We start from the raw sequence: 27,805 nt of genomic DNA on the forward strand, positions 1-27,805 counted from the left end.
GGGTAATTGCTCTGGGCAGCAAAGCAAATCATCTGTGTGGGTAAAAATAGGAAGGGAGTTGTGTCTCTGCTGCTGCTTGGACTCCTCTTTCATCCTGAACTTCATCCCAGTGCTATTCAAGGAGGTGCAGATAAAGGACTTTGCAGAGAGCACAGTGGGAGGACGAGTTAAGATGTTTTGTCACCATTACATTGGCTAAAGTATGTGAAATGAAACAAAGCCGTGGTTTGGGTTTTATTTTTGTCCTTTCCCCAGAAGATACTGTTAGCCAACGGGTGAGTGGTTCATTAGAGAAAAGCAGGTGCCATCCAACAGGGCGTGTGGTGGAGCAAGAAGAGTGTCCACAAGTGTATGGAGAACCTGCATGGCTGTTAACTGGGCTAGTAGAGGGGGAGGCTTATTTCAGTGCTTTACATGCAGTACAAACAGAGGTCGTTCATGGAATGCAAAATGGTTGATGGAAATAGCGTGTTGTAACAAGGAAAGAACAGCAGCAACGTGCACACTGCAGGCCTACGCTTGACATAGATGAACTGTTCCGCAAAACAGGAGTAAACCAAAAGCTGCAGTGTTCAGAGGCCTGTATGGTAACATTCCTGCGCTGCCTACTGCTAAGGGTAGTAAGATGAGGAGTAACACAATGCCATTTCTCTCCTTGTAGCATAAATCATAAGTTGGTTTTTTTGCATTTCTTTAGGCAAGACAGCAAGCCCAGCTGCGACATCAGATGGCAGAAGACAGCAAAGCGGAATACTCATCCACTCTACAGAAATTCAACAGTGAGCAGCATGATCATTACTACACGCACATCCCAAACATCTTCCAGGTGAGGGTCACTGCACTGATCGGGAGTAGCTCATGATACTGTGATAAGAACAGACAGGGGTATTGCACATTGGCTCAATTCCACGAGCCTATCTTTTACTTTTTGGTGATTTTTTGTGTTGCTGTGAGCAAATTTTATATGCATTCTGCCAACCCAAGAGATGGAGAGCGTGGTAGGTTAAGTTGTCCTTTTCTTTTAGAGTAGATATCAAGTGATAAATAATATTTGAGGAAGGTGACATTGAATTGTCATGACAGATTACGATAGTCTTTGGAATTGCTCACAGGGTTGCTCTGTTGAACTCTTGTGTCCATGCAGCTGGGGAATGAGAGCATTATTTGCTTTGTTGGGGCAGGAGTCAGCTGGGCATCATTACATCTGTAAAGCCTCACAGTCCTTTAGAACCTGCCTTCAAATCGGACTTTATACAGCTATCACAGCTGTATAAATGGAAACCACAACAGTTCTGCAGGAGTGAATGTCAAAGGGTTTAAGCAAACTCACTGATTATGTCGTAGGGTGCCTAATGAAAGACCACAGAGAGAGAACAAAAAAGCCATCAGATTGGTACAGACTGAAGATGTGAGTTTGTGCTTGACTGAACGAAGAGAGATTAATGGAGTAGAACAGCAGTTCTAAATGACTGTTCCACTGTAATGGGTCATAAGCATCAGAAGTGGAAAATACAACTTCCTTGAAGGGAGAAAATGTCACATGCGTATCTGATGAGAAGTAACTGATATTTGCATAGCAAATACTCATTTTTGTGTCTGGAACTTCTTAGTTAAATGGACACCTTTTTGCTTCGCTTCAAAGCAACGTCTTGAGACAAATTATTCCTGGCATCAGATATAAAATTCTTGCAATATGTTTGTATTTAATGCTAGATCTGTTAAGTGCTCTGAATTGTATATGAGGATGCTGAAAGTACTGCAGAAGTATCCTTTTTGCTACCAGTGCACCAGTAAGCTGTGGTGCTTGCTTTTAGATGTTGAAATAACGAGCTGTTTTGTAAATAATTTGTTGCTTGTGGATTAGTCGAGGCAATGGGGATTTTGAAGTTGATAATGCTCCATAAAATTCCTGCAGTCCAATGTGACCCAGGCAGTTCTTGTTAATGCCCTTCTCTATCCTGGTATAACCTGTCATAATAGTGTTATGCCACGTCCAGTTTCCCTCTGTTGTAAATGAGGCCCGTGGAATAGATGCTGGAGATTGTGGCATTGAATCCATGGAGGAACAGGGAGCACGTGCTGAGAAACCCTGGTGTGAACAATACACGATGTATAGGACTGCCCGCACACCAGAAATGACCTTTAAGGGAAAAGGAGAAGGGGTGACATCAAGATTTTTGTTTGCTGGGATTCTGCAGGGGAATCAGAGTGTAAGATCTTGCAGAACATGTGCAGAAAATGAAATAATTTGTTGCTGCAGAAACTTTCTTAAAAGCCTTAGGAGCCATCCTTACAGAAGTCTAAAGCTGGGGTTTTAACAAATCAGCATTTCTTAACATAAAACTTAATTGAAAAATTCCCAGTAATAGTAACAGAGATTACTTTTGGAATGGCGTTTTGGTGTTTGAGGGAACAATATCACTTGGTGCTTTCATGAGAACAGCTGTCCTAGTTTCTCTGTTCTTTGTAATTTTAAATATATATTTTTTTAAACCATAAGTTTTAAAGCAGCTGATGTATGCTGGAGAGAAAAATTGGTCGAAACTGTGAACTCAATCTTTATATTTGATCTGAATGAACTGCGTGTTTTAGAAAATTCAAGAGATGGAGGAAAGAAGAATCGTGAGGATAGGTGAATCCATGAAAACCTTCGCAGAAGTCGACCGCCAAGTGATCCCTATCATTGGAAAGTGTCTGGATGAAATAACAAAAGCTGCAGAATTAATTGATCACAAGAACGTAAGTGTTGCATTGTTTGGATTGTTCATTGCCGTCTTTAGTATTGATCACTTGTGTGCGGAGACTCAAATCCTGGGCCCAGGTTGCAGCGTGAGGGCTTTCCAGTCACAGAGCTAAAACAAAGAACAGATTCTTGTCCCAACCTACTTTGATCAGAATGTGCCCAGATTGTTTCTCAAATCTACTTAACAGCCAGAAATGCTTCTACTTCCACACTTTCTTTTATTTTTCCTTTTTTTCCCTTTTAGGAGTAGTCTCTCCTTTTGCTGGGATAATTACCTTTGGAAATACTGTAGTTGAAAAATAGGGTTCTGTGTGCAGTAAGGAAGATCACAGACATAATTCCAGATAACTGATAATCACCAGTTCTTACTCAGACGGATTCTATGTCTGATAGAAAAGTGAATGTTGCAGAAATGTCTTCATTCCAGTTACTGCTTAAATAATGGAAGTATTTAAAGTATTGGCTACATAAATTACTGCAAACAACTCTGGCAGGATTTCTGCTTTACTGTAAAATCTTTCTTTGCAGATCTGAGATTTGCTAGCAATCTGTAAATGAGCTCTTACAAATCTTGGTTTCAGAACATTATTGTATGAGGAAAAAGAAACCTTCCTGATAAAAGGCTGATGAAGAGTTCGTTTGAGCTTCCCAATGTACAGTTAGCACAAGGGCAAATGTGTTTTCTATTTTGTTTTCAGAATGATCTGCTCCCTTCATAAATGAAGTCTGCTTGCTCTTTCAGCCCTTCTCATGGATCACATTAGTGCTTCAAATACAAACAGCATGTGTCTCGCTGGCTGCTTGACTTTCCCATGCATCCTTTTCACAGGAACCTTTTCTGAGCTATTCAGTGCCATTAATTGGCAGCATGAGCCTGAGGCTGAAGTTTTGAAATGAATCCACTGCTTTCTGCTCAGCAATTGCTCTCACAGAGAGCAGCGTAGGAAACGAAGGAATCTGAAAATTACCCTTTCGGGGTGGGAGAAGGGAGAGCGGGGCACAGATTCCCGTGTTAGAACAACGTACCCTTCTTAAGGTGATAAGCGATATGTGTGTTCCTGCCCTTCTGTGGCATGCAGGTCCTACCACTTTATAAGGGTGGCCATAGATGCCCACAGTAGCAATTTAAAAGCTGGTTTCTCTATTTCCAGATAACGCGTTGCTTTTGCCACTAACGCAGAGTTTTACAGCAGACTTTTCCCACCTCACACCTTACTGATGTAAGCAGCACGTTTGGGCTCTCTTAGGCTGCCATCAGAAGAGTTTCTCCCTTTCCTCAAAAGATTCAAATTGAAGATTGTTGCCTTTACTCATCTTTTTCAAGCGTGAAAATCTTTGGATAGTAAAGTCAGCTAGATCTGTGCTGTAGTCAGCTTTGAAAATAAGACTGGGTTCTAGGAAAGTGGGCTGCAGGGACAGCTGGTGCTAATATAGCTCGTACAATGGTGAGCAAAAGCAAGAGCCTGCTGAGCAGGAAAAGCTTTGTGTGAAGCTGTGGGCCCACACAGACATGTGTTTTCCAGCTGGGAGGAGATCTCCAGGGTCTGGTAGTCATCAACAAACGTACGGTATTGCTAAACTTGAAATGCATAAGGTCAGGCAGTGTGACACTGACAAAAGGCAGTGATGCTTTTGGAGTTCTTCTTTAGCTCTGGTCATCTTTTTCTACCTAGCTATCACATGCAGAGTTACTGAAGAAGGGAAGAGAGTAAATGAAAGCTCTGCTTTTTGTACAGTAACTTCAGTTCAGAAACCAGAGCTTTAAATGGAGCAACCACAACTAATACAGATGAGGTGTTGGTCAGACAACAATTACAGAGGAAGCACCAGTTCTAGTAATTTACCTTGTGTACCAAACTGTGTAAACTCTAGCTGAAAGGATGCAAAAAAACCTGCAAGTTCTGCAGCTTTTTTTGCTGCCAGCAAAATATTACCAGCTGATGGTAAGGCATCACTGTGTAAAAAGGGAAAACAAAATAAAAGCAGATCTGTGAACTTTGTGTAGCTATCTCAGAGGTTTTTGATAATCAATTTTCAGCTTTGGGTAGGTTTATTCCAAACAGTGGTCTTTGAAGGTTGGGTTCCTGTGGTATCTGTGAAGCACTATGATTTTGGTAAGGAAGGATGCATATCTATAGTGACTTTGAAACTCTGACAGAGCAGACTGCTAAGAAGCTTCAGGGCCAGCTCCGTGATCTTTCCCTCTGTGGATGATAGCAGGATGCTGGAAGAGCACTTTTCTTCCAGGGCCCCAGTTTCATTGGGTAGTGTTAAGAACCAGAATGACATATGATTTAATACTTGCTATATTATCTGCAGCTTAAATATTACAAAGCTCTGCCTCATGCCCACTTGCAAAATGCCGTCTTTGAGGCTTAGTTACTAAATTTACAACTGTGTAAATAGGATTACTTTATGCCCTCACTATAATGTATAGAATTCCTGCTAATAGCAATAGAAACTGCTGGCATTGAGCTGGGAATACTGGTTAGCCCTGTATTTCTAATGCAGTTGTAAAAGCGCTCCTTTTTCATTTCCTCGTAACAACTCGGATGACGCGGAGGTCGCGTTGCAAGGGTGAGCTGTAGTGGCTGCAGGGTGAACCTGTGCAGGACTTGCCTCGGGAGGCTCTAGCAGCAGATAAAATGGATTTGTTACGGACTTTGGAGTTCCTGTTTTGACATTATCTCTGTGATATACTGAGCATGCTGGTTATTTTTAGCTCCATTGTGGTGGAAGGATGTTTTGACTAAATGGGAGGAACACTGTAAAATTAAGAGGGAAAAATGAAAAGCTCCATGCATAGGATTAAATACCAAAAGAATATTTAATGTAACCTTGTGTGTTTGTATGTTTATAGTTCCTTCTCTCTTCCTTCTTCATCTTACTTTGATTATTATTAAAAATCTCCTCAAATGTTTAGATATCAGAAAGTTTTAATGTCAAAGTAGGATGTGATAATGGAAAATGTTGTTCTACCTCCCTAAAAGTTGTGTAGGAATTTCACAGTGCACCTGATGGATTGAGCATCTTAAACCTTCATTTTCTTCCCAATCCCATGAAGACTTTTCAAAGCTTGCCCCATATCTGTGTTTTGCTCAATTGAGCCTGGCCTCTGGATATGTTTATATCCCAGTAGACCTCTCATGTATAATGTTTCACCTACGGACTTAAGCAGAATCTGTGAAATGCCTTCAAAGCGCCAAGTTCATCCCTTTTATCCAAACAGGGTGGTGATGCTCTTCTCTAGACTAATAAGGTATTTGTGTGCTGTGGCAGCTTCTCGAATGATCTAGAAGAAAAGCGTTAGAGCATTGTAACACAAAAAGCTCTCTCCCCAAGAAGTCGAGTAGATAAGTGTGTTAGAATAACTGTTTTCTGAGTCCATTAGATTTAAATGCATTTGGCAAGCTGAAGTCTGAATTTGACCTTATGTATAATTAATTGTGTTTATAGACCTAACTAGGAAAAATGCTGTATATTGTTCTTACTTTATTGTTTTCTGGAGTTCCCAGCCCCTGCCTGCACCAAGCTGTTGGGCTCCTTGCCTGACCTTGGGCTGCTCAGTTGTTGGACAAAGCTCCTAAGAGAAACTCCCCCCATTTACTGAAGCTGGGTTCAGAGGCACCAACTTACCGACTTGCAGCAGTGTGATGGCTCAACAGCTCCTTTATAGAGGAGTATTTATTGGGATTTTCTACTAGTTTGCTTACAGCTGCCCGCCCAGCAATTCTATACTTTAAATGTTTGTCATAAATCTTTGTTACGAGTCACTTATCTGTGCAGTTACTGACGTATGATTGCTTTTCTAGTCCGTAAAGTTAACAGCGATAAGCTCTTAGTCATTTTCACCAGTAGCCATGAAAAAGCGTTTAAAATATGTTTGTATTAGAGTTTTGATTTTTATGTTGGAAATGAAACAAAGAGAATGAAAACATTGCTGGGTTGTGGTCAGACTCAGGGGCTGTGCAGCTCCGTGGAAGGCTGGAATGAGGAGGCCCGAACTTCCACTTCCTAAGCATTATCGTTATTTAAATACAGTGACCTCTGCTTTAATGACAGTTGTATATTTTTTATTTTCCTAAATAGACCGTAGTCCTCTGCTTTTTATTTGTTGGTATTCTGAGTAACGACTGGTCTCGGTGACCTTTGCAAAATGGACCATAAATAACAAGAATAACGGACTAAGTGAGACTAGAACTCACCTGCTTGATTTGCTTAGATTGTTTATTTAGAGATCTGTTACGACACTGAGATCTATGTTAGCAGTTGTAATACATTCTGACTGCCGTAGGTTGGGAACTTTTGTCTTGTGTGGGGTGGTGGTTGTGTTCTCAACTGTGTTTATCGCTGTAATATCTGAGAGCATTACGTTTGACACATCAGTGTCTTGCTTTGGTAGGATACTGTGCTGTGCCGAAGTGCTTTTTTTTGAAGCACATGATGGTAGTGAAAATAGGTCCAAGAAAAGTGCCCAGATCGTGTCTTGATCCTGGGCTCTGGAGGGTGTTCATTCCCCGGGATGAGCCTGGTCACTGTTGGTTCCCATACGCGCCAGCTTGTCCTTGTTCTGTTCTTCCATGCCACCACTTTGATGACAGCCCCCACCTGGGGTGTTCACACTTGTACTGGATCTGTTCCATTTCAGGATTCACAGCTGGTAATAGAAGCCTTTAAATCGGGGTTCGAGCCTCCAGGAGATATTGAATTTGAGGACTTCACGCAGCCGATGAAGCGGACCATCTCCGAATCGAGCCTTTCCAACTCCAGAGGGGATGGGAAGTCTGAGCCGAAGTTTGGTAGCAAGTCCAAGGGCAAGTTATGGCCATTCATCAAGAAAAATAAGGTACTGACTTGCAAAGTTGAGCTTGGTGCTAGTATGTGCATAGTCAGTAACCTCTGTCTTGTCTAGTAGTCTTGGCAATTACAATTTTTTAAAGAGAATTTTAGATTCAGAAAATTAATAACTGATGCCTTAATATGGTGTTTTGTTGTAGTCTTTGGTTACTTAAGTTTTTTTATATCTTTGATTTTTTTTCTTGTATGATTTCTTACGTTGCAGTTTTTATATTAATTTAACTTTAGTTGTCACGTCTTTGCCATGGTCCATTTCTGTTCCTAACTCAGAGAAGGAATTGTGTACCACTTACCTAGTGCCATGTGTGCTAACTAACATTGTTTTGGGAGGCTTTAATGTGGCGTTACTGTTTTGACACTTCTAAAACTCTCCTTGGCTTTTCATTTGCGTTATCTTTTCAGTCTGTACACTGGGTGCAGCAGTTGGGTGGCTGGGAACAAGGAATTGCTGCGGTTCATTCTTAAGCACAACTAATGGAGCAAAACTAACTGAGCAGTTGACTTTTTAAAAGACCATATTAACTTATGTGTCCATTAAACCTTTTTCATCTCACTGTCATATTTTACACCATAATGCATGGCAGCATTTATCTGGGGTTACCACGATGTGTTAGGGTGACGGCTGAACCGGTTTTCAGTAGCACTGATGGAAGCCCAGAGTAGCTTCGTTGTTTCGATCTCACCCTTGCTCTGACCCTTACCAATCACTTTTACTAATTACAAGGTCAACATTTACCTGTTGAAAACGGGTCACTGCTGTTGTGCTGGTGTATGAGAGCTGTCTGGTGCTTACATCAGTGTAGCCAGAAACAAAACCCAGGACTAACTCCTGAGCAAATTAATAGAATAATTTGTGAAAGTGAAGTGTAATGCACGGTACTGAGGTACGGTTTGAAAGCAGGAAGGCATGTGGTTTGTTGTTTTCCAGATAATAGAAACGCTACTGGGCACTAAGGTACCTTCCTTATCTGATCCATTTAAATTCAGGTATTTGAAAGCTCTATCCATGTGCATTATTCTGAGCTGTCCACAGAGCAGAACAGGGCAATTTATGGGGATAGCACTGCATGGAAGAGTCTGCATGAGCTTCCTGTCGTAATACTTTGTGTTACTCTTCTGTTGCATCACTTACTAAAACTTCATTTATCACATTCTTCATTTAACACAACTCTTAAATACTGCTGCTCCCCCTCTTTTGAACCATGGCCTTTAATATTTAATTATTTAATTGGTTTTTTTCTCTGGATTTCAAATATTGGTTTTGATGCTTATTTTCGTTTTGTGTTTTATCTTTTTATTTTGGTTTTTATTCTGTCACTTCTCCATCTCTTATACGTAGCTTATGTCCCTTTTAACATCCCCCCATCAGCCCCCTCCTCCTCCCCCTGCCTCTGCCTCACCCTCTGCTGTTCCCAACGGCCCCCAGTCTCCCAAGCAGCAAAAGGAACCCCTCTCCCATCGCTTCAACGAGTTCATGACCTCCAAACCCAAAATCCACTGCTTCAGGAGCCTAAAGCGCGGGGTAAGTTCTCCTCTGGATACCTCTCTCTCTCTCTTTCTTTCTCTTTTCTTTCTTTCTTGCGCTTTTATTGCACGTTTTGTTATGTAAAATCTTGTTTTGTTTTGTGAATGAATCCATTGTGTTTTATCATAACATGCAGACAAATCCAAGGAATCCCAACCTCTAAAGTCATTTGTAGTCAAAAACCCCACCACGAAACCACAAAAAGTACATCTGCTGATGGGAACTGCCCATCTGGATGATTTGGGGCGAGGAGGGATTGTCCAAAGTATGGAAGGAAGAGCTGAGCATTAAGTAATACTCATGTAGAAGTCGAAGGCATTAATTTCGTAACCCTGTGTGTCTCAATGTCTGTGTCAGAGGAGGAGACTAAATTAGGAGAGGTGCTAGAAGTTCATTCTTCTGGCCTTTCCCTGCAGGGATCTGACACCTCTTGCCGCAGCAGCAGGGAGGTGACTTCCTGTATTTTATGGCTAAGTACGCTCCTGTGTGCGACTTTTGCTCCAGAGACTCGGCCTCAGCTCGTGCTTCAAGTGCCACAGTGTTGGTTTGCTTAGTAAGCTTGGGTCTTGGGATAAGATGAGACATGAAAGATGAACTGATTCTAGGTGATAATGAAGTTATTTACGTGGCACAAGTGTGCTTTAAATGTCAAGTTCCACGTTTCACTTGTCCTTGCAGCCTTCCCTACACACATTAGCATCCAGAATTGAAGGCCAGCACGGCTTTTTCTGGGCATTTCCCATTAAGTCCACAGATTTTGTTGGTTTCTGAGCTCCCTTTCACTTCCCAGTGCTATGACACATACAGTTTAAAATTATATTCTGTGTGCAAAAGCTTTATCAGTGTAGCTTGCAAGCTCCAAACCACAGATGAGATGTTTTGAGTGATTGGGGTTTGGGCTTTTCCACTGCCAGCAGCTGAAGTGCAGTGTGTTAGACACTGGTTTGTGTTGCATGGTGCAAAGAAGCTGAAAGCCTCCATGAGTGGCTTTGGGGGTTCACCTGGGTCTAGATCAAACTGAATGGACATTTTGTGGCACATCACCACTGTTTGAAGTTCAGTGTCCTGTGTCCTTTGCTGCTGACAGAGTGGGAAGCGTGGCCCGAGTTTTCCCAGGTCAGCTGCGCTGTTCCTGTTGCTGCCAGCAGCTGTGGCTGTACTGGTAAACTGGTGTTGGTTTGTGTTTAATTAAGTGCTCTCATTGGTGGTCTTCATAAGCAGTAAGTAAAATGACTCGTCCTTGAGATAAATTTTTCTATTTTTCAACCAAAATAACTTTATCTTTCCAGAAGCTCGCACGTGGCACAGTTGTGCTGAGAAGCTGCTGGCGTAGCACAGCTTTGGCTCCTAGGTTAAGGCCCTTAGAATTATTTCCTTTATAAAAGTCACAGGAAGGAGACACAAGTGTTCAGTATTTAAAACGTTTTTAGAGCAGGCTGTAACAGCAAGGAAGTGACTACTTTAAAAAGCCCAAATTCTGCTCCAAGGACTGCACTGACATTTAGGGCTGAGGGCTGGAGTTGTAGAAAAGTAGAGAATATTTCAGTGGGGAACTTCAGGGGTTAGTTACAGAGAATTGAGAGCAGTGCTGTAAACAATATTTTGTCTCATCTGGTTACAGACAGTACACTATAAGAAAAACACATACTTTTTATAGAGCAGTTTTCAGTTCTTTGTTAGGGAATTGCCATTGAATGGGACATTCAGAACCAGAACACACTTCTGGCACTTTTCACTGGGGAAGTGGGAAGTTTCTCAGTTTTCCAAAGGCTGGTTCTGTAAATGTACCTCCTTCCCTCAGTGGCAGCATGGCTCAGAGCATCTTTTCTCAGTGGCTTTTATAGAGTGGAAGGCAGTCCTTCAATTCTGCTGCAGCAGCAGGCCCGGGGGCCGTGCCAGGCAGTGGCTGTCGTGGTGGCACCACTATGGGGGGTGGGTGTCTGGCACTCTGCTTCACACGGGTGGCCCTGAGGTGCTTCAGGGAGTGAGGTGCTGCTGAAGGTGAGGGTTTGCGTTGGGATCTTGTGCTCCAAAAGCGCCATTCATGGAAGAGAACATTGAAAACAGTGCTGAATATTTCTAACTTGATTTAAAAATACTCGTTTGTAGTTCCATGGGCACTTCATAAGCTCGTGTTTCAAATGTGCAAATTTGTATTTGGTGATTATCTGGCCATATAAGCAATTAAAACTAATTGCTTTTAATATTTCCTGGAGAAAGTTAACACATAAAATAATGGCCTATTGGAGAAGTCCAAGTGAGTCTTACGAATGCTGCATACCATATTGGTTTTCAAGTGGTTTGTGTGAAAGGTGAAATGATGAGAACGATTTCCTATAGCCTTCTTTAGAACCTCTTACATTTCTGCTGACACGTTCATTAAAAATGTGCAAGGAAAGGCTGTTGCTAAATCTTCATTTAAACCTTTCACTATGTTCTCGTTCTGTTTCATTTCCTTCCCCTGTTGGCCACCAGGATGTTTGTATGTAAACACTTTTCCTGCCTGACTCATCCCGCAGAGCTGGAGGCCAGCGTTCAGATCACCGTCGTTTTCCAGAGGGGCGAATTCAGGCCACTTGGGTCACCTAAAAATACGGAGTAGGGGAAGCTGCAAAGCGCTGGCAGCTCGCTCTGTCTGATTTGAAAACTCGTCAGGTTCACATTTCCTAGGTCTGTGGTGATTTGTTACAGAAATGGTCAGACTAAAAGATGGTGAAAGTGCCATATGACTTTCAAAAATAAAATAATTCTAACCAGGCAAAACATAAATCAAGAACCACCTCCAAATCCTGTCAGTTTATCAGATGAAAAATGAGTGGTTGGCATTTGTTTCAGCTGACGTGGTTGATATGTCCACCTTTCTGTTCAGTACTGCCAGATAATACTGTTAATTCTGCTTTTACCATATTAAGTTTTACAAGAATTCCTCTTCTCAGTTCCTCTCCATCCCCATGCCAAATCCAAAAGCATCTGAATTTTGCTCAGGAGCATGAGCAGTAGCGATACGAATACTGGATTCTTAAGAAATTAAGAGGTCATAGAGGGAAACTGTCCTGTACCCAGAAGAACATTTGATCTGTACAGAAGAACATCAGTGAGCAACTTCTGGAAAGGTCGTGCAAGGAGCCAGCAGGGCGGCACAGTGTAACAGATGCTTGGCTTTGGTCACTGAATAATTTAATTTGCTCTGAATATTGTCTCTGCTCTGCTGGTTTTGTTCAGAGACAGAATTCTGCTCCAGCCAGACACCTTGCAGTACAGGGGACAACAAGGCTTTTTAAGGATTATTTTAGAATATTCAACCAAATTGTCAAGCAGGTCCTTTCTGGCTTTGTTGGGAAGCTGAGCTGTGAACTCCTACAAAAGCAGGGTGACAGTTTGTTTATTTCAGAGGAAACTGGATTGCACTCCTGTTTTGCACTGGCTTAAGGAAGATGAGCATGAAAAGGCAGTCCTTTATGTGAACGAGTCCCTTAGATACTAAACCTTAGCAGGATAAAAACCACCAGCAGAATTGCACGTTGTAATTGATCCTTGAAACATAAGTGAGTGTGTGGATTCCCATACAGCTCCTCCGTGAAATCTTCAATATCACAACGTGCCTGGAGAGGCAGTATGTTTTAGTAATTTCCTCATTAAGTCTTGGGTTAGCATCTTATGTTGCATTTGGAAAGAGAAATTACGAAACTAAAGCAAAAAATTAGCTGCTGACTGTTAAAATGAATTATAGAATTAGTAATTATACATCCTGTGCCCAGTCTGGTTTTAATTTTGCTTCCAGACCAAAAACCCAGTGAATCTTGTTTTCATGGAAGGAATCAGATGCCTCAACAATTTACAACAGATGCAAGGTTAACGTAGAGATGCCAGTACCACTGTCAGTGGTCACTGCCAATATGAAATCCTAGTCTCTACTGAAAAAGAAATTGGGTGCTGACTCTGTCGGTGTCTCTGGTTTTCTAATCACATTTCTGCGTTCTCCTCAAAGCTGCTTTTGTGTAACCCCAACCGCAGAAATGGCCATTGTAGAAAATACTGTAACTCTGTTACAGCACTCGTCATGGATCAGAACTGGAAGAGGAGGGGAAAAGGCTTTTACACAGTTTTTGAGAGTGCTGTTTCTAGTAACGCCTTAAAAAGGCAGTGTGAAAGTAGTGTAACAAACACTTCAACTCCGTCTCTTTAGGGAAGTTAAAGCCAGAAGAGTGCAAAAAATGAGGAACCACTTACATAAGTCATAATTTCATTTGTGCTTGCTCTGCTTTTTCTAGTTCCATTTTGAGGACAAAGAAGATCGGTGTTTCGCTCGTTGGTACTAATTTGGTTCGTTGCTATAGCGGCAGTAACGTCAGCACCTTTACTCTGAGCTAGCAGGATCCAGGGGTAGAACTTACACCTTTGAGTGACTCTGGCGTTACGTGCACTCACCTTTTCTCTCTCACCTCGAGACTGGGCTGTGATTAAGCGGAGAGGACTGGGACGCAGAAATTAATGGCATTACCCAAGCTCCACCCTCCCAACAGTTCCATAAAGCACATGGAGGGGCTTTTGTGGTTTCCTTTCTAGTGGAAGTTGTTGACTTCATTACAATGTGATTTACTTTCCATTGCACCAGTTAATGTTGTCCTTTACCATCCGTCTTGCCTCTGTGACGTTTTGTGTAGTCTTCTTCAGCTCTCGGCTGTTGGTCTGCCTGGGTGAGCAGCACTTTGTTGTTCTGTGAGCATGCAGAAACAGCAAACGCAACAAACCCACCCCTCTCCTACCTGCTTTTCCCTGCCCCTGGGAATACTCCTTATTGGAAAGTAAGTGTATCAATCTGTGCCAAGACCAGGAGTTTCTGGCGGGTGGGGTTGTTAAAGTCGTGGTTTATTCTAGCACAGAGACATATTTTCTGAACTTGCGTGTTTAAGCTAGCGGTTAAAAATCATGCGGTGTTTTCTGATTTCTGTGAGAATGCTAAACTCTTCATATCCACCTAGTTTCTAGGAAGCTTCCAGTTTGCACTTAAAGGCTAGCGAAATGCCAAGCTGTCTTTTGCTGTAGAAGCAGTAAACACGGAGGTGCCTGCTTGTCTCCAGTGTAACGGATGTGTGTTTTCTCTTGCTGACTCACCAGCAGACACAGTCTTTGTATATTCACAAAGAACTCATGAAGAGGACTTTAGGGACACCCACCTGTGCCATTGAGGCTAGGGAATATGTTGTAAGTTCGTGTATGGTGTGATCAGCCCATACCGTTGCTACACAGTCGCTAACCCCACTTACAACGCCATTGGAGTGTGCTGTGCAAATGTGCTTTGTAAAAAATCAGAAGGAAAATTCGGTGGGAGGCAAGTTGCAGCTTACTGTGTTATGTGCAGGAAAGATGCGTCTGCTAGTCCTGGAAATGCTGAAATTGGCCCAATTACAATAGCTGGACCTGTGAAAATCAGCAAGTACTACAAGCAGGTTCCATGCATTTACTCTAAAAAGCAATTTATGAATGCAGTGTTGAGCATCGTGAGCCAACCCCTGTTTCCAGCAGTGCAGCGACACGCTCTGTGCCTCGGCTGTGGAGCGCTCCCTAGAGCTTCCTGATGCTTCCCTGAGCTCTGTAATGATGAGTGTCCATGGACTCAAAATATCTGACCTCTAACTCTGATACCCAGATAAAGCAGAGCATGGGGAGATTGTTACAGGAGCACTAAGAGAGAAAACTGCCTTTTGGTTGTATGGAAGTGATTTATTTCAAGCCTGTTTTCTGTAAGTGAGGTTAGTGTCCGTGACTGTCCAATAACACATGGACTTGCTGGCTTTCATGCTCTCTCATGTGTTATTGAAGCTTGTGGCTCTTAAGCTCTTCATTTTTTCCCTGCAAGACTGAGCTAGACTTGGTTTAAGTTGACAGCTTGAAACAGATTTGCTCATTTTGAAGAAATGTAATTGATTCGATCATTTCGGGGGAAAACGCCTCTGTTCTCCAGAAGCTATGAGCAAGTTTCTAGCTGTGAAAACCCAACAGAATGGACAAAAGTAGTTATTTAGTGTTTCGTGCAGATTTATTTTCAGTCTGCTTACATTTGTTTATAGAAACTGAATCGCTGTCATGAAAATTATGACTGCATTTCAGAAACTGAAAACTGTGAATATGACTTATTTCAGCATTTCATTGTTTCCAGTCCATGATCTGCTTTTATTTGTACTGGTTATAACAATCCCTGATGTACCATTTGGAAATGCTATTAATAAGTTTTCTATTTTTGGCATACTTAACAGCATAAGAATTTGGCATACGGCGTCTGTAATCCCTTTCAAATTTGCTGAATTTACAGCAAAAGAATAGTCTTGATGCAGATGATTCTCCGCAGTAGCGTAGTGCCTCTAGAGCGAGTAGTGTTTAGAAACTAGCGCATGTAGCATACATTTGTGCCTTTTTATAGAGTGCTTCATAGGTAAATATTTATTCTGCACCATGAGTCTTGTCTGTATACGTACAAGGATCTCAATTTGTGCTGATCATGTCTATGCTAAAGTTCACAGGAGTGCTAAAGCAGTTATGCACACAAAAGCTGCCTCCGCTGAGTTTCCTCAGCAGCATATTTCAGCTCGGTTTTTTCCTTCCTGTATGATTATTCTCTCAAATGGATTGGTTTTGTTTGCTTTTTTTAATGGCCTCTTAGCTGAGAGAGTGAATTTCTTCCTTGCACTGTGATTATTATCATGTGTTTACTTCCTAATGGACTGAACTTCAGAGGGAAGTTTAACTGCTGTCATCAGCTGTCGTCAGTTCAAATGGAATATTTCACTGTTTATTTCAAGGCCATATATTTTCCTTGAAGGGTTGGCATGTATTACCATACAAAGGCTGGTAACTGACGGTAACTTATTTTTGAGAAGTGTGTATTTCTCAAATCATGCTGTCAAAAACAGCACAGATGTGGAGCCACCTTTATTTTAAACCCAATCCTAAAGAAACGTTTTTTGCTGAAAATGGAGCGTCTATTTGAGAGCATCACATTCAGGAGCTGTTGAGAGTGAAATAAAAGAGAACTCTTGAATGGAAAGAGCTTCTGAAGTCCCACAGTACAGAGCACTGCCTGGAGCTAGACCTTTACAGATGTCATGTTTCAGCTGTCTTTAACACCCAGGGTGTGCATTTGTGCACTGGAGTTTGTTGGGCAGTTTGAGCACTCGCAGCAGTCCCCATAGAGCCGGCAGAGCAGGCATGGGGCTGGAGGAGGAGCCTGGCTGCAGTTTTCTCCCTTTAAAATACCTTGAACAGCAGCAAACTTGTGCTCCTCGGCACAGACCAGAAAAGCCCCGTAGCACCGTTTGTCTCTTATCTCTTGGAAAGCCTTCAGGATTGCAGCTGTCAGGCACTGGCAGAGGCTGTGGGAATTTCGGTGGTCGGCTGCCCAGGCCCGTTGGTTCACCTGGCAGTTTCTGAGGCTCTCCAGTGCTGTTGAGGTCTGGATGTGTCAGTGATGAGGGGCAGAGGCAGACCCTGCTGCTGCGTAGGCACTTCAAGCAAGCCCTTCTTGTTAGTCTTACTTTCCCAGAAGATAATGTTTTGGCCCTGTACCAGGAAATGTGGTAACTTTGGGAGAATTAGCTCATGTGTATCGTTTAAGGAGGTTGAATAATGTCTTACCGTGCTGCCATGGAATCAATTTGGTGTAAAGAGAAAAGGATTTCTGCCCCCTCCTCCTCCTCCTTGGTCCTGCCCTTGTCTGACTGCATGGCCAAAGGACACTTGAGTATTTGTTTCTGAATTGTTCAGTAACGCGAATTGACTTTATGTGACTTTATGCAATCAGTGGGGATATTTCAAAGTCATTGTCCTTTGGATGTAGGCCTGAGAGCCAGGAGGTCGCTGGAGATCCGCTCGTGCTTTTTGGAGCTGGAGGCCTGCTGCAGTATCTTACCTCTTTGAGTTTTGCCCGGGCGTTACCCCTTTCTCTTCAGCCCTCACATAAAGTGGCTGATGCTCATGACTGTGTTTCAGTACATTTTTTTAATCCAAAGTAGCTTGCGTACATTTGCAAGTTCAGAGCTTTTTCCCACTTGAGAGAAGTTGCCGTAACGAGAGAAATCGCTGCTGCTGTTGCTGTAGCCGCTGCACATGAGGCAGCCCAGGCCAGGTTTTCACCAGCAGTGCTGAAGCAGATGTGTAGAGGTCCAACACTTCCATTCTGTTCCTGGGGAGGAAACGGCAGCTGAGCGATGGTGCTGGCCCATCTTGTGAACTTTTGCACAGATCTGTTAGTGTTACCCATTTTGCCTTCCAACAGCAAGGGGATTGTGTGTCATTTATTGTAACGGCAGCCTGAAAACGTTCCTCTTCTACTGATGCACTGTTGTTTTTTTCTCTTTCTCCCCCCACCCTGTATCTCTCCAATTTTTACATGAAGCTTTCTCTCAAGCTGGTAAGCACATTTACAGCATGCCTGTCCTGTGTTTTAATCACAATTTTCTGTGTGTGTTTTAATGTGCACTGTGCCTCATATGACATGACACTGAAATTAACTGTTAAAATTGTTTCTTCTTTGTGTTTGCTTTTTTTGACGTTTATCAGATAACTCTGAATACACAGGTCTGGAGTCTAATAGAGGTGATCAGAATTCAGTCTTTCTAATAAGCTGCTAAAAAATTAACTCTAATACATAGTTTAGTTTTCACTTTTATAATCTAGGGCTATGAAAATGTAGAAAAACAGTATCAAGTAATTCTGCTACTGTTACATTACATTAAAACGTTTAACAGAGAAAAAAATAAAGGTCACTGTGCTTGCTGGACCTTTTCCAGAGAGAAATGCATGTTTTTTGTGTAACACAGCTGCAAAGTTTGCTTTCCGCATCCAGATATTACTGGAAATCTGCATCATTATCACCTACATTTTACAGCCCTATGTAGTCCTTCAGAATAACTAATAATGATATTAATTAAAGTTCTGTAAACCTTAACCAACAAGGTTAATTAACTCGGTTTGATTTGAATTCACAAATGGAGAGATAAATATGAATCCTAAATTCTGTCTTGGATGCAGCTGGGAAGGTTTCTTGAACTACGGTAAGATAACAGGTTACTGAGTTGGAAAGGGAAGGGGTGAACGTATTTGGGAAAGCAAATTACGTGCAGAACTTCCTACACAAGGTACGGTATTGCTTGAGATGCTCCACGCCTTGATGTGTTCCCGACAGCTCGTCCTTGTCTCCACGCCTTGGTGTGAGCCCAGTCACAAGGAGAATGCAGCTGGTTTGCTGACCCACTTCATGCAAGCATGCAAGACATATGTACACATGTAATGCTCTTGGATACATCATTGTGGACGTGTTCTGTTCATAGCAGCTTATTCGGAGGAAACGTGTGTGCCACAAAAGCCACCTGACGTAGCTCTGTCAGCACAGTGACTTCCCGGGGCTTCGTTAGCAATGTTGTTTCTCACTGAAGCCCAGCGGTGGCCTCAGGAATGGTGGAAATCTCTAGCTTACTTGCAAACTTTAATCTTTTCACTGGTGTTCCAATGCATTTATACCAGAGATTTCCATTTGTTGTTTTCCTGGTCTAAGCCTTTGTACGTAGGAATATCTCTTCCCAAAGTAAATGGTTGATCTGGTCTTTCCCCAGCAATTGCACCAATCACAAAGATGCACAGAGAGGGTTGAGACCCATGTGCACCCCAGGCAGAGGAAATCAATGTATTTTTAACTTCCTCTCAGGTCCTGGCTGTACAAGAGCCAAAACTGGGTCAGCTGATAAACTTTGCACTCTCCCCGTATATAGCTTCAGCCCAGAAACTGGTCCTAACGTGGCCTCGTTTTTCACAGTCTTTCATCTTGGGAAGATTGGCATCCCAAATCCCAGTGTCTTTAAGCAAGAAAATCTAGTGAGCCCTGGCATGGCTGGTCCTTCGACAGTACATCAAAAGTAGCACAGCTTTTCCCCTTCACCTCACTGTTGAAGCATTTCTGGAAAATGCAGGCAACGTTCACTACTTGGGAGATAGCCCAGGTGTAGTTTTGCTTGAGAGCATGAAATGTGCCCAGCATGTGCAAAAATTGCTCCTTGACTCTTTCCTCTGGAGGAGGAGGAACTGTGGCTTCTGATAGGATGGGAAATTATTGAGCATGGAAGAACTTCTGAGTGAAATCACCTCCCAGACTCAGGCACATGTTTCGATGCCACACGAATGCTTTGGTCTGAAGCACTGTGAACAGAGATACTGAATTGAGCCCAGCCTGGAGCTTTTGAATGAAGTTGAAGAATCAAACAGAAGATGCTTTTCCAAATTTGTTTGTTTACATCTATTGCATTCTCCTGATGTATAACTGGGGATCTTTTCAAGCATACCTGCCTGTTCTGCTTGGAACTGAGAAAAATGTTATGTAGTCTTTCCTGTAATTGCTTGTTTCTTTACAAAGCTACATCCAGATGCTTTGCCTTAGAGATTTAGTGTGCAGATTATGCATAAAATATATCAAATCACTCTCATGTCTAATGTGATGTGGGAGTTACTATCAAGCAAAATATTATTAGCATTAAAGAATGAATTAAAATATATCTCTCTTGTACCTTGCACAGCAGGTAATGTAAGCACTGCTAGGACTTCATGTGGTTAAAGTTTCAGAACGAGTGTAACTTCCTTGGTTGTTTCCTTCATTTGTCTTAAATTTGCCTTCTCATGGTCTCATGAAGTGGAATGTTAGGGTGTATTAATTGCTACACAGTTGATCAAGGCTTAACTGGACACATATGCCATCTTATACTGAAAATCAGTATGGCATCAACTTGATGAGGTTTGCCTGTTCTGGTATTTTGAAAAGGCCAGACCAGAGGAGAAGCTGACCTGTCTTAGTTGTCCTCCATCCCTCTGACACCCACACACTTTCTTTCCAAACAGCTTGGTCTGCGAGTACAGAAGAAAGAGTTCACTGTCTCAGAGCACATTCAGTGCAGAGCTGAGAGGGTCTAATGGGCAGCTTTTGTGGCAGAGTTTCCACTAAATCACACTCCTCCGAGAGAGGGATTTGGCATTTTAGTAAGACTGATGTTGCAGCTCTGCTCACAGGCTTTCAGTAAGCTGTCGGGCCATTGAATTTGGTTTTTACCCTTCTTTCTCCCATAGGTGGGTATTCTTCCTTAGAAATGAGACGTGAAATGAGCAGAAACCAGAACAAGAAAAGCCTGTACAAATTCAAAATAATGTACAAAACCTCATTCCTTATGGTGCAACCAATTTAATATTGGTGTATGTTCAGTATCGCCCACCCAGAGTCCCCCCCTTGCCCTTCTGCAAGACAAAAATAGGTGGTACTTTGAATAAAATAGTATGGATGTATTTTCTGTGTCATCTATCTGCTATATTAAATGGAGGCAATCAAGAAGAAGCATAGCAGTTTGAAGGCAGAAAAGGGGTTTTCAAGCAGAATCTCACAAAGGTAACCACTGTGGTGTTCAAATGTTTACCTCTGTTATGATTTCAAATTGATTGATTCTGTGGCTTTGATGTAGCTCCCGATTTTTAGGCTAGAACAAGTGAGAGAGGAAAAGCTGAGAGACTTTGACATGGAGTGTGGATCCTGGAAAGCATGCAGCATGGTTTTAAATTGCAGAATGTCAGAGGAAACGTTTCTGTTACCTTAGTGCATTCAGAGGAGCCCTGATGTCAATTAACTGTATCAGACCAACACTCAGACTATGCAGACGCAGCCAGCAATTAATGGTGTGCTTGCGAAGCGTGACTGCGACACAGGAGTGAAAGCCAGCAACTGCTTTTAGGAGGCTGCTGTTTGCAGCAGAGTAAGAGAACGCAGGAAAGATCAGCATGAGAAAGGAACTCTTAAATAAATCTGATGATAACTATAGATAAAAATAGATTCTCAGCTTTGCTGTTGAATTCTGGTGTTCTTTAGTTGGTGATCTCTCATTAGCCATTTGGTCTGAAAGTGGGAGGTGGTCCTGAGATTAGTTCTAGGGCATCCAGACTGCTAACAGATAACTCTCAGTACAAATAATAGCAATGCTTCAGACCATTGTAATTTTGCACAGAGTTTTGTGAGCTGTTTTCAAAATGCAGTCCTGAAAGATTCTTTCAGGCTCTGATTTTTCTTCTTTTTTTCTCTCATTCCACTCTGTGCAGGGAGCGGGGCCAGAGGACTTCAGCAATCTCCCACCTGAGCAAAGAAGAAAGAAACTTCAGCAAAAGGTTGATGAACTAAACAAAGACATTCAGAAGGAGATGGATCAAAGGTAGGTCAGCCCCCTCCAATGAAAAATGAAATGGGTGGTCTTAGGAGAACAGAAACATGTAACAGATATAGGAAGGAGCAAATAAAGACCAGGTTGTAGGTTTGTTTAAGGTACCGTTCCAAGAAAGAAAGAACCAGAGGTTACATATGGCTGTGAACACCTGAGAGATTCAAGGCTCTGCACAACTCGGATTCTGAAATCAGTTATTTAATTTTGGCTGATGTGAGTCAGAGCTGGGGTAAAAGCTGGTGCTCTCTTTATTCTGTTCTCCCACCTCTGTGTAATGCATATCGTGTCTTGGGAATCAGGAGATGAGAAGATCCTCGTGTAAAGACAGGAATTGTATAAATGAGGCAACTAGAGACAGCTTTTCCTTCTTTGTTGGGTTTTACAGGAGACCAGCAGTTTAACCATGAGCCAGAGGTTGCTGTTAGATCTAAGTTTGTTTCTTGATGTGAGCCATTCCTGAAGGTGTTTTGTAGGAAAGTACAGGATGTAAATAGAGCCTCAGTCCAAGGTGCAGTCACAAACCTCTCGGCGCTAAGCAGAGCACCTATTGCTGTGTGATGAGCATGGGTGGATCCCAATGTGCGTGGCATGGGAACATCATCAGAAGTGGTGATTGATTGCCAAGTGTATTAAGACTCTGATCTGTAGCTTACATTTCCTGGAAGCAGAAAGATGGTGACTCCTGTGCTTTTGTGGGTGCTTTTTCTACAAGGCTTCATTTATCATTCTGGTTGAGAATGAGGTTATTTTAGTTACACATTTCGTATTGATTCTGGCAGCCTGTATTTGTTGCTTTGTGTTTGTTCACATTGTGTGGTTGTATTAAAGATTCAGCATGTTACGCTTGCAAGAGACAGAACTTTTCTTCCCTGAATGATTTCAAGACTTAGCCTCTCCAGTACTGGTCTGTCCCTAAATATTGCTTTGTGTTTGTACAGATGTGCCTACTTTTTCTGCTAACTTGCTTTGAAGAACCTGTTTTTTGGTGTACTAAGCTAAACTTTCTTCATGTTTTATATCATGAATAAGAAAGGAAAACTGCACATGATTATATGATTTCTCATTGCTTTGGTTTTTTCTTCTGTGGTAACTGTATATTTATCTCTGTACAGATACTCCTTTCCGCTCTGTATTGATTCTGAGGTAACCCAATGCTAAAATCATATATGAAATCAGAGCAGAATGAAGTAGTTTCAAGTAAAGAGAGTACATGACTGAGGAAGTAGCACCAGCAGTTAAATAAGAGTTAAAAAATAGTAATAATCATGACTCATATGTTTGCAATATTGTCCCTTAGGGCTCCAACCACAGAGCAGTCCCACTTCCTCGCCACCCACACTTTTCCCCATCTTTCTATACACACAAAGCAAAGGCAAGCACAGGATTGCAATTGTCAACAGTTTGGTGGGAAACTCTAAAATATAACGAGTGTTAACTTGAGTCGTGGGACTCTCATTAACCTTTCTCCCCCCAAGTAATGCCTAGAGAAAAGCTGAATAACTGTGCCAGTAACGCAGGAAATCGGCTCATAGGTCCACCCTTCTCAAAGCTCTGAATTGTTCAGCATCGTGCAGATAACTTCAGATAAGTTCAGCCTCAACTCGCCTCAGGTCAAAGGCAGCGCACTGCTGTCAGTGGGAGCCCCACAGCTTTCCTCAGGGAGCTCATGTAGGCACGGACTACGTTAATCTTGGCTTTACAGCACCACATTCATCATAGCAGGCCTGAAAATGAACATTTCTGAAACCTTACGCGTTTGGCATCTGGGTTGATAGGAAACACAGCCCCCAGAAAGAGTCTGGTAAAAGTGCTGTGTAACTTAGCAGGATGCAGGGTCATTTTATGTGCCATAAGGTCCATCTGTCGCTGCACTGTGACAAATTCAAACCATCTGGATTTAGCTTCCTTTTAAGCAGTGTGAAATAAATACCTTACAAATTATTTGGGTTGTGAAAGACAAACTGCAACAGGAAGGGTGTGAATTTCAGGTTAGCACTCCATTTTTATTATTAATAGGTCCATGTCCAGCTTGCTGTCCCAGCTTCTCAACTGGATTTTAGCCCTCGATGGAGAATGATACAACTGTTGTGCCCCAAAAACTGGGATGTTATTAATCTAGAAAGTCAAAGCTGTCTTTCATTGCAATGGTTGTGAGATTTTTTTTATTTATTATGTTTACCCTCATTTAGAGAAAGGCATTCACCTCCAGCCACACTAACACACGTTTTACTTTTCTGCTGTCTCTCAGAGATGCCTTAACGAAAATGAAAGATGTGTACATCAAGAACCCACAGATGGGAGATGCTGCGAGTGTGGACCACAGATTAGCAGAACTTGCACAGAACATTGACAAGTTACGATTAGAAGTCCAGAAGTTTGAGGTATGGGAAGAGATGTTTCAGTAAAAAGTAGCTCAGCGTATGCTCAGTTCTAAGCAGGTGCTTCATTGCTTTTCCAGATGTATTGGAGCGTTTTCTTGGTATGTGTGGGTAAGTGCTACTTAAGCACTTGCGTTAATTGAGATCTTTGAGCCTATTTGTGTAAGGTAAATACGCACCATCCCTAGTGATTGTCAGCTAACAATCCTGCTGTTTAATTTCCCATCCACAACAAATTCTGCTAAGTGGTGGATAAGAGAAAATGTGCTCTCTGGGCTGCTCGGGGCTTCAGATGGTTACTCAATTAATTAAATAATTTGAAGCATCGTGTTACAGATGTCTGTGGAAAATCGGGGGAACATAAATGTAAGGCCTCGTTTACAGTCTCAGAGCAAGACAGAAGGCATCAGATGAAACATGTTTTAAGGAATAACCTGCAATTAGCAGGAAGCTTCTTAGAAATACAAAATCTCAGGAGTACTATGAATATTTGCAATATATGAAGCCATTATCACTACACCAGAAGAATTACAGGGCTGAGGAAAGACTTCACTCTCTGAGTTACGCTATGTACATAAATAGGTGCAGCCCATTAACTTTAGATGTTTCTTACAGTTGTTGGCTCTACTATCCATTGCTTTCTTATCCATTTGGAAATTGCTGGGTCTTTAATTCTCCCCAGCTTTAGTCCTCTTGCATTCAGCACTCATCGAGATTGTTGTGTTTCTGGTGTTATTGAGAGTACTATAAGCTGCCACACGTCTTTATTGTGACTAGAGCAGCAGCATCTCCCAACAGCTGCTGTTAACTGCATCACCTGGGTCACTGTTTTCAGCACCTGGTGTCGAAAAAGAATCGAGTTTTCGGCAATTGTGGTTTTTTTGGCAAGACCAGTAGTCTTGAAGTAGAGAATCTATTAACCTTGACAACTGCAACCCACAGGAAAATGTAAATACGTTTACCAACTGGTTATAGTTCCATAGTCTGAGTGTCAAATCCAACACAGCAAAGTAAAAGCAAGATATATCCCCTTCCAGGTTGAAGTATGAGATGTGTGACACTGCTTTCCCCCTACAGGGCTGGCTGGCTGAGGTGGAGGGCAGGTTGCCCACGCGGACTGAGCAGGCCCGGCGGCAGAGCGGGCTCTATGAAGCCCAGAACACTTCAGCAGTGAACAGCTGTGCACAGGACCGGGAGAGGTACAGTATCTGTACAGAGCTGTCCTACTCGGACTGATAATGGGACCCACTTTCTTTAGGTTATTATCAGGAAAACTGTTGCTCTGCAGCGTTCAGAAACTTGCTCTCCAGTCAGATTAAATGCAGGCACTCCATGAACTGTTTTGCATACTGATTTTAGCATATGCAAAATCCCAACTTAAGAGCTACTTTTCTGAGTATGATGGAATGTGTAATAGCCCCCACACTCACTGCTGTGAAGGTGAGTGAGGTAGACACGGGTTTTTACAGCTTTTGATGGGGAATAAGGACTGGCCTTACCCATCATTTTGGGACAGCCGCTGGTGTAATGGCCAGTTCTGAGCGTGCTTTGGGCTTGCTGAGCTGCTCCAGCTGCAGTTGCTCACCTTGCCTTTAGTGTCCAGTGATCGAGTCATTCTCTTTGCTCCTGAGACTGGTCGCTATAGTTGCTCTGTATTTTCCTCTCTTGAGCAGCCCGGATGGCAGTTACACAGAAGAGCAAAGTCAGGAGACTGAGATGAAAGTACCAGCAACAGATTTTGACGATGAATTTGATGATGAAGAACCACTACCCACTATAGGAACATGTAAAGCGCTCTATACATTTGAAGGTATCACTCAACCTTTACTCTCATTTCACTTACTGTTTTGCTTAGTTCACATGCCAAGGACAAGTGGGAAACCTTCATTTAACCTCTGCAGTGCTTAAACAAAGGATGAATGAGGCTCTGGTGTGATTCTGTTTTGTAGAGGCACTAAGTGATTTGTCTCTCAGTATGCATGGACTCTGCAAGAAAAAAAACAAACCAAAAAAGCCTCTAACGTCAGGATCACGTTCATCTTGTTCTTCGTGTCCACACTGTTGTCCGCTGAATCACCTGTTCTTGGTTCATGCTGCTCGTGGTGCAAGGAAGGTTGTGTCAGCGTGGGAAACATTCATTTAACCTCTGCAGTGCTTAAACAGACAAAGAAAGGATGAATGAGGCTCTGGCGTGATTCTGTTTTGTAGAGGCACTAAGTGATTTGTCTCTCAGTATGCATGGACTCTGCAAGAAAAAAAACAAACCAAAAAAGCCTCTAACGTCAGGATCACGTTCATCTTGTTCTTCGTGTCCACACTGTTGTCCGCTGAATCACCTGTTCTTGGTTCATGCTGCTCGTGGTGCAAGGAAGGTTGTGTCAGCACCTTGTCTGAGTGTGCCCTGAGCACCCCCCCGCTGCATCTGTGGTTCCCAACGTGCAGCACAGCCTAAAGTCCACGTTCCTGTGTCTTTCAGGTCAGAATGAAGGAACAATTTCTGTAGCAGAAGGAGAAATGCTGTATGTAATAGAAGAAGACAAAGGTGACGGGTGGACGCGAATCCGAAGGAACGAAGATGAGGAGGGCTATGTCCCTACGTCCTATGTTGAAGTCTATTTGGACAAAAATGCCAAAGGTGCTATGACTTATATTTAATACTATTATAATTACTTTATTTGCTTTCACAGAGATATCCAACCCTGCAACTGCTTTGTGTTGCAGATGGAGCCTGTTAAAAGTCTGTACAATGCCACAAAGTGCATTATTTCGTACATGAACTAATACGGCTTGCTGTACTGCAAACATGCTTTTTATTGTTCAGAGAAGGGTAGCGCAGTAGACTGCAAAACTAGAGGGGAAATGCAGCCTTTCCTAGACAGTGCTTATCCAGCTGTCACTGTCATTGCACACTCGACTTAGTGCAGGGAATGCAGAGCTATTTGGGGAAATATGGGCTCTCCTCAGACATCCAGGTGGCTTCTCAGTCGCACTCACAAGTCAGCCGTTTGTCCCAGACTGATTCAGTGGAATATTACACAGGAAAGAGTAAATGCTGTTTTGTGTCTCAGTGTGGCAGCTTTTCAGAGCCTAATGTGTTCTGTGGACCTTTTGGATTGAAACCTGGTCATCATTTAATCAGTGTGTTTAGAAGGGAACAGAGGGAGCTTGCCAAACCTTTCTACACAGCACTCTGGTCCTTGATAAACCAGCAGAACATTGACATGAAGAAAGATCATCTATTCTTTCCCACCTTGATACATTTCAGTAAATGGTGCTTTTGGGTATACTTGCTGTTTTGGATTAAATAGTTATTCTAGATGACCATAAATAATGGTTTAATCTTCTGCTCACACATGGTGAATGGTGACACTCAAAGAGTTTAGACACTGCTGTCTTCTGTTTCATTGTTGCTTTTAATTTCTCACAAATAGGTGTGTTGTGTCAGCAAGCAGTGTGTACAAGGGAATCCTGGCTACAGTATATGCTAGCACTATGAACACCTGGTAATGCAATACATTTTAGTCCGGTTTCAAATCAGGATGTGCTTGAAGTCCACTGTTAAATAATTTGTGGTTTTTTCAGTCACTTAATCCTTCAGATTATTGTTGTGTTTCCTATACTTGGTGTGAAACAAGCTGCCTCATCCAATAAAAGGAAACGGAAACATTCACATTGGGATTTATGGGCAGTAGGAAGAGAGGAGTAGGACTGTCTGTAAACAGACACTTCACTTGCTCAGTTCACTGTCTTGGGCTCAGCATGAAACAGCGCAGTGCCTTGTCTGCTGCTGCTGAAAGTCTGGGGTCTTGTTTCATTTTGCCATAATATGGTAGGTTTATGTTTGTGCTGGCAAATACGGGGTCAGTTGAGATGCAAAAGAGTGCAAAAAGCTCAGCCCCTCTGTCAGCTTCTGTTTACATTTGAAAGATTAACATGGGTTGTGCATCCTCCTTACTTCATATTCAGGACAAGGCAGAAAGCGCAGAATGGAAGATCCCATCTCTTACCCCTGTGTTCTCTCCTGTGGAGATCAACTGCTTTGTGTGTGGCAGTAGTTGAAAGC

At 42.4% G+C, this 27,805-nt stretch overlaps 1 protein-coding gene across 1 annotated transcript in view; it reads left to right on the plus strand.

The window, feature by feature from the left end:
• Positions 1-697: 697 nt before the first annotated feature.
• FNBP1 (formin binding protein 1) overlaps positions 698-27,805 on the plus strand; it is a gene marked incomplete at its 5' end in the record, with an annotated part of 28,640 nt that continues 1,532 nt past the window's right edge. The window contains 11 exons of the mRNA XM_010180991.1: positions 698-826; positions 2,593-2,739; positions 7,392-7,589; positions 8,940-9,122; positions 14,244-14,330; positions 17,518-17,532; positions 21,246-21,355; positions 23,613-23,745; positions 24,820-24,941; positions 25,413-25,552; positions 26,219-26,377. Coding sequence (XP_010179293.1) covers positions 698-826; positions 2,593-2,739; positions 7,392-7,589; positions 8,940-9,122; positions 14,244-14,330; positions 17,518-17,532; positions 21,246-21,355; positions 23,613-23,745; positions 24,820-24,941; positions 25,413-25,552; positions 26,219-26,377 — 1,423 coding nt within the window. The remainder of the gene's footprint in view (positions 827-2,592; positions 2,740-7,391; positions 7,590-8,939; positions 9,123-14,243; positions 14,331-17,517; positions 17,533-21,245; positions 21,356-23,612; positions 23,746-24,819; positions 24,942-25,412; positions 25,553-26,218; positions 26,378-27,805) is intronic.

This window comes from Mesitornis unicolor, unplaced genomic scaffold, assembly GCF_000695765.1.
Source record: "Mesitornis unicolor isolate BGI_N332 unplaced genomic scaffold, ASM69576v1 scaffold20663, whole genome shotgun sequence".
NCBI classification, from domain to species: domain Eukaryota; kingdom Metazoa; phylum Chordata; class Aves; order Mesitornithiformes; family Mesitornithidae; genus Mesitornis; species Mesitornis unicolor.